We start from the raw sequence: 7,300 nt of genomic DNA, 5'->3' as shown, positions 1-7,300 counted from the left end.
GAGGGATGGGCCTGGAACGATGGAACCACTCAAATCAAATTCAAAGCTATAGATATGACTGACCATCCATGATATCAACATTATAGTTTTAACCATGTTTTGAAGATATATAGTGTTTGTTTAGATTTACATTGTTTACAAACATTGGAGTAAAATAAGCTTATACAATTGAAGTCAGAAGTTTACATACACTTAGTTTGGAGTCATTAAAACTCGTTTTTCAACCACTCCACAAATGTGTTAACAAACTATAGTTTTGGCAAGTCGGTTAGGACATCTACTTTGTGCATGACACAAGTCATTTTTCCAACAATTGTTTACAGACAGATTATTTCACTTATAATTCACTGTATCACAATTCCAGTGGGTCAGAAGTTTACATACACTAAGTTGACTGTGCCTTTAAACAGCTTGGAAAATTCCAGAAAACGATGTCATGGCTTTATAAGCTTCTGATAGGCTAATTGACATCATTTGAGTCAATTGGAGGTGTACCTGTGGATTATTTCAAGGCCTACCTTCAAACTCAGTGCCTCTTTGCTTGACCTCAGCCAAGACCTCAGAAAAAAAAATTGTAGACCTCCACAAGTCTGGTTCATCCTTGGGAGCAATTTCCAAATGCCTGAAGGTACCACTTTCATCTGTACAAACAATAGTACGCAAATATAAACACCATGGGACCATGCAGCCGTCATACTTCTCAGGAAGGAGATGCGTTCTGTCTCCTAGAGATGAATGTACTTTGGTGCGGAAAGTGCAAATCAATCTTAGAACAACAGCAAAGGACCTTGTGAAGATGCTGGAGGAAACAGGTACAAAAGTATCTATATCCACAGTAAAACGAGTCCTATATCGACATAACCTGAAAGGCCGCTCAGCAAGGAAGAAGCCACTGCTCCAAAACTGCCATAAAAAAGCCAGACTGCGGTTTGCAACTGCACATGGGGACAAAGATCGTACTTTTTGGAGAAATGTCCTCTGGTCTGATGAAACAAAAATAGAACTGTTTGGCCATAATGACTATCGTTATGTTTGGAGGAAAAAGGGGGAGGCTTGCAAGCCAAGGAACAACATCCCAACCGTGAAGCATGGGGGTGGCAGCATCATGTTGTGGGGGTGCTTTGCTGCAGAAGGGACTGGTGCACTTCACAAAATAGATGGCATCATGAGGGAGGAAAAGTATGTGGATATATTGAAGCAACATTTCAAGACGTCAGGAAGTTAACACTTGGTCGCAAATGGGTCTTCCAAATGAACAATAACCCCAAGCATACTTCCAAAGTTGTGGCAAAATGGTTTAAGGACAACAAAGTCAAGGTATTGGAGTGGCCATCACAAAGCCCTGACCTCAATCCCATAGAAAATGTGTGGGCAGAACTGAAAAAGCTTGTGCGAGAAAGGAGGCCTCCAAACCTGACTCAGTTACACCAGCTCTGTCAGGAGGAATGGGCCAAAATTCACCCAACTTATTGTGGGAAGCTTGTGGAGGGCTACCTGAAACAGTTGACCCAAGTTAAACAATTTAAAGGCAATGCTACCAAATACTAATTGAGTGTATGTAAACTTCTGACCCACTGAGAATGTGATGAAATAAATCTCTTTACTATTATTCTGACATTTCACATTCTTAAAATAAAGTGGTGATCCTAACTGACCTACGACAGGGAATTCTTACTAGGACTAAATGTCAGGCATTGTGAAAAACGTATGTATTTGGCTAAGGTGTATGTAAACTTCTGACTTCAACTGTATTTTGGGTTCTGATGGATTTCGACAGTTGAACTAAGATCACGAGTTATATTCTTCAAGAATCAATGGGTATATCCATCATTCATTTTTCTAGCAACTAAGGATTCTAGCTTTAAGCAATGGTCTGATCAGTGTGACGACTACTTCTAGCACAATAAGGCTAGCTAGATTACGTTTCAAATCGCATGCTATTAGGCTAGTTTACCAAGTGAGAAAATACACAGGCCAGTGACGGAAGTCCAGTCAAATGTAATGTACAACTTCTAGCTTTATTTTATTATCAGTACAAATGTATATAGTCAGCAGACAGTATGACTTACAGCACACACCCATACTATGGGGACAGAGCACAATGCATTATCACCACAAGCTCACCCAAGCTGTAGTACAATCAGAGAGAAACGCAGAAAAACCACAAAGAAAATGACCAATAATATTAATAATAACAGTTTATTACACTATCCAGTCCCTCAGGCATCTGACCAGTTGCTGTTTTCACCCCGTAATTATTTAATTAGAATGGAAAACATGACTGCTTCCAGTTAGAAAGTTTTATACAAGGGATGAGGCAGTCATGTTCTGTACCTCAACTGGCACACAGTTATACACCTAACTCACTGAGCTGTGGGCTAGTTTAGGTACTCTGACTTAGAACATTATCAAGTGATTCCTCTGAACGTTAATAAACTACAGGAAATGGTGGTTCTTTTCTCTGCCTGTCAGTAACAATGGGGGTATCAAAACACAGGGCCTGCCATTTCAAATAAATTGCATGAAAGAGAAAAATCAACAATAACACCACAAGGTAACTATTTCTAGATACATCTAGACAAAAGCAATTTTACAGACACCTTCATTACGTTTCATCTACAAGAGGGTCATGCTGTCAGATATTCTTGGTATAAAGGTACAGAACAAGAGTGGGTTTATCACATAATTTTGCAATACAGGAAATCAAAGGTATTTCACAAATCACAACATAATAACAATTACAAAAAGCACTGAAATAAAGAGATTTTGTGTGAAGTCGGAAAGGTGTGCAAGTGAGTCTGCATGAGACTGATTTAGGAATGGACCATTAAGGAGGCGGTAGAGAGGGATGTTGTGATTTGGTCTGATCTGCACACAAGGTGAGGAAGACCTCTGAGGGAGAAAGAGAAAAACAGGTAACCTAACTCCTTAAAGAGTACTTTGCAAGAGAAAATGCCTGATGCTTTTCCAACGCTCCTCTTTAAACTGACACACTAACCCAAATAGTAGTTATAAATACAAATATAGCTCATATATATCTTAAGGATAAAAAAAAAACACAAGAAAAACAGGGAGAGGCGGTAGACAGCAAAACGTAAAATAGGTAACCAGAAAAGCAGCATCGCCTGGCTGCTTACTGACTTCCAGGTTGCCGTGCCACCGCAGTCATGCACAGAAAGGCATGATAGATAGACAACAACAGGAAACAGTGAGAGTGAACACAGCAGAGGACCGGACTGCTTCATAAATGATCTTTCCGAACACGTTTCAGACGCCCCCTCTGGATTCCAATCCTCTCTGACTTAGCATGGGAAAGGGAGAAAACAAAGTGAGAGAGGGAGGTAGGGAGGAGGATGTTTTCTGGGCATGGTGCTTTAGCAGGACACCTCCATGGTCTGTGGCCTGGCCTGTTCAACAGCCGGGCCGGCGGCAGTGGCACCCTCTAGCTGTGTGTGGGTGCGGCTGCGGGTGCCCTCCACAGAGCCCATGCTGGAGGCAGAGTGGGTGCGAGAACGCACCAGCCGAGTCATACTGGCCGTGGGCACTACAGACAAGAGAGAAAGAGGAGAGCAATTACAGTAGGAAGTCAGGTATGAGGATATTTGCTGTTTATATGGTGTAGCAATGTATTGGGGGGGGGGGTAGCTTGCTTTAGGGAATGTGGCTCGGGGTAGGATGCTGGTGATCATACCACAATCATAAATGCGTCAACATTCCCAATTCAAGATGGGGTGGTCTGCAGCCCAGGGAGAATAATGAAGTCTAATAACCTAAAGACTCAATAACTTGATCACAATATACTGTTTACCTCATGCTAGCTACGCTGCCATTTAGTTAGGATCAAGTGGAATGATATCGGCTAAGCAGGAATACTGGATTTCACACCATATTTCAGAAAGTACTGTATGAATATATGCATCTAATTCAAGTGGTTGGGGCCTGAAATGTCTGAGCTGAATCCCTACCCGGTGTTCATTATTCTCCCACAAAGAAAATAGATTGCCTGATCAGGTCGAGTTCCAATTCATTTTTACTGTCGGAGAAAAAATGAATAAATAGGAAAGGCCAATATGAGAATGCAGCATGCACAAGAGATTTGAGGGCCATCTGTGCAGAAGAGAAAAAGAACAAAGCAACAAACAGACAGATGACAACCATTTTACCTGATAAACAGACATACAGTCTCTCAAACCACACATTTAGAGAGACAAAAGGAATCTTACAAAATAATGACCACCTGTCATGCTTCAAATCTTATGGCGCCAAATCAGAAAGACTTGACAGGATGGCTAAAATGTGAGCTGGCAACCAGCGATGGGCAAACAGGGTGGGGAGGGCAGAGCACTGTAGGTGTAGATGGCAGGCCGGCGCAGCCAAGGCTGCTACCTATGGTCCTGGTACCTGATTCACTGCCCAGGTGGCTGAGCAGTACATGAGGGACTGTTTGCATTGACGGAGGGGCAAAAGGAAAGGAGGGAAGAAATGAAGGCGAGACTGTCAGATTAATGCTCAGTCTTCACGAATGAAGATCAGAAAAGAAACTAATTGTGTCCTCCAGCTTCACCTAGGAGAGATTTGAAGCAGCACCAGGAACATATCATTCTAATTTTACATTCAGCTAATACCGAACAGTTGTCAACATAGCTAGGATGTGACTCTTCCAAGGCCTTCTCGCTGTTCTCTTACACTAAAGAGAATGCCACCTGTGGCCCTGAGATTCCTGAAAGAGGACTTTGTACCAAGGTGTGCTCCATGACAACTAGCCAACATGGTCTGGTCCAGTTCAGTTAGTAGAATGTGCCCCCACTGCAATAATTCCCTCATGGAACTACAGTGTACAGAGCTAAAGTGACCTTTCAAACTCCATTCAAACAGAGGCTCCATCTATTCACACTCAAACCACTCTCTTGGTAGCCTACTGCGCTTCTTTCTACACAACACTGACCTTCTGGGACGAGCCAACTGACACAAGGTATAGTAGTCTGAATGCTACAGACTAACAAACCAACAGTATGCTAAAATCTGTTTGGCAAGGCTCGCAATGTACTCATTGCTTTGTCCCTCTACTGTTGTTTCAATGTTTAGGCATTATCAGAAAGGGGAGGTACTTTCTGGAACTTGCCATTGTTTTTCTGGTGTGGGTGAAAAGCCTGAGCATAAAGTGGTGTGTGAGGGGAAAGTTAAGACAGGGAGGAAACCAACCTATTTAAACCTCAGAGAGAGGGTTCACAAGGACAAGAGAAGGGAGAGCCATCAGGCATTGAGTGAAAATAGTTTTTCAAGCCTATACTGTAACCAATTTCATTTTAATTACTTGGATTTGGTAGCCAGACTAAGTGAGTTGATATAGTAAGGACCCAGTCTCTTCAAGCAGGAAAGCAAACATTTCCAAGAGGTGGAGGAGTGAGGGAGCGTGTAATAAAGCACCACCTAGTCGCGGGCCAGCCTGGGGAGCTGGGACCGCTTGGAGCGCCTCTCTGTAGTCACATGTTGCAGACAAAACACCAAGGGTAACTTTCAGAGGGGAGGATTTGGAAGAAGGGAGCAACAAATGTTCTATTGTAAGACTCTAATCAAGCAGCTTTCATTATGTATCACCTTCCATTTTCCACTCTGAGCTAGCAACTCAAACCTTACTGTGCAATGTTTATATGAACAAAATATAAACATTTTGAAATGCTAAAAAACGACTCAATCATCTCAGTGATCAAAGAAAGCCAATGGAATTTGGCAAAGTTATAAGATACAGTGCCCAATATGTCAATACAATTCACTATGAAAGTGGTCTATACAATATGATTATCATTCAACAAGCCAGATCTGCTCCCAGTAGGCCGAAATCAGGGGTGTCAAACTCAAATCAGCACACGGGCCATATTAAAAAAGCACAACGAATTCAAGGGCCAGTCATAGCCTGTTATGTTTGTTTTTACCCCAAAAATATGCATTGGCCTACAACTACAACCCAAAATGGCCATTGTTTTACTAGAAAAAATATTGCCCTTTATAATTTCCGCTTATAAAGGGCCATATGCTGTATATACCATTTTAACATATTGAAACAAAAAGAGATTATATTTGTCCAGCCTATCCTACTATGCTTGCAGATGTGCATAATATGTTGTAACCCTAATCAAAAAGTATTTAATAACTCCAAATAAAAACATAGCCTACCGGTACATGTTTGTCCTCTGCATGGTGTGTTGTTGCAGGTTTAGTTTTTGGGTTATTCATTGTCAAGCTTTAAAAAAAAGTCAGACTGCAACATTTTAGTAGCCTAGCTAGGACTGTGACAAGTGTCTGTACACTTTCCCTCCGCTGTGCGCTGTAAACGGGACACACGAAAGCAGCATAATTGACATTGAAATCACCGATGTAGGTGCATCAGGTTATAATTTCATAAAGTAGATGACTCAACTGTTTTTATACTCATTTATACTAGCTTGTGTGTCCTATTGTCCTTTAGTAGTCATTTATACCCGCGTGTAAATCTTTTAACTTACTTTTTGACAATCAAGATGACCTTTTCTGTAGGCTACAGCAATGACCCTTTAAACGTTCAGTCTGGTAGAAGATTAGGTCAGTGCCATTAGTGATAATATGGTACAGTGCGCTGGCTGGCTCTGCCGGTGCTTGCTGTGACCTGTAGTGCAGCGCGGGAGGTAAGGAAACGGGCCAAAACGAATTAACAACCCAAATCATTGTGCGGGCCGGATAGAAATGTGTCGCCGGCCGGATTCGGCCCGCAGGCCTCGTGTTTGACACGTGGCCTAAATGAACCACGGCCTTAAATGTGGGCCTGTAAACACCCTCCCTGACAAAGGGCACTGTATCTTAAGACCTGGGGGAACCATTCTCAGGTGTGTTCGCAGATCATCCCACACACCAAGTGTGTTCAGAGATCCAGCACACCGAGGAGTGTTGAGAGGAAACCATGCAGACCATCATGCTTACTACATGTCATTTATTTACTCAGCATCAAACAACTACTTACACCCGTTGTTAAAAGTCACTGCAAACAGACAGGAAACAAGGTTAGCTTGAGGTTAGTTCCCTGGTCAGTTACCAATAATGGTTTGCATGCTTATACAACAACTGGCTCTCAGTAACCTCAGCCTTGGACATCCACTAAATGTTATTATGTAGCTAGCTACTGTGGTTCCTCTTTATTCTTGAAGTGCTACAGGAATTCTACATTAGGCGTGAGTCTTAGTTTAGGTCAGAACTGTGTGTGTGTGTGTGTGAGGTCCGCGTGGAGAGGGCTGCTGCCTGAAAGAGTAGTGTTCAATGGACTATCGTT

General features: G+C 42.3%; 1 protein-coding gene across 8 annotated transcripts in view; it reads right to left on the bottom strand.

Annotated features, from left to right (window-relative positions):
- Positions 1-1,999: 1,999 nt before the first annotated feature.
- LOC139557309 (protein NDRG3-like) overlaps positions 2,000-7,300 on the bottom strand; it is a 72,176-nt gene continuing 66,875 nt past the window's right edge. For 2 of the 8 annotated variants that reach the window (XM_071371933.1, XM_071371941.1), the window contains 3 exons: positions 6,995-7,012; positions 4,402-4,440; positions 2,000-3,544 (listed from right to left, as the gene is read on the bottom strand). In XM_071371933.1, coding sequence (XP_071228034.1) covers positions 3,375-3,544; positions 4,402-4,440; positions 6,995-7,012 — 227 coding nt within the window. In that variant the 3' untranslated portion in view covers positions 2,000-3,374. The remainder of the gene's footprint in view (positions 3,545-4,401; positions 4,441-6,994; positions 7,013-7,300) is intronic. The other 6 variants (XM_071371936.1, XM_071371939.1, XM_071371935.1 and 3 more) reach the window with 3 other exon arrangements.

The sequence above is a fragment of the Salvelinus alpinus genome, chromosome 28 (assembly GCF_045679555.1).
Source record: "Salvelinus alpinus chromosome 28, SLU_Salpinus.1, whole genome shotgun sequence".
Lineage (NCBI taxonomy): Eukaryota > Metazoa > Chordata > Actinopteri > Salmoniformes > Salmonidae > Salvelinus > Salvelinus alpinus.
The sequence above is the reverse complement of the archived record's forward strand: the minus strand, read 5'-3'. Positions and strand labels throughout refer to the sequence as shown.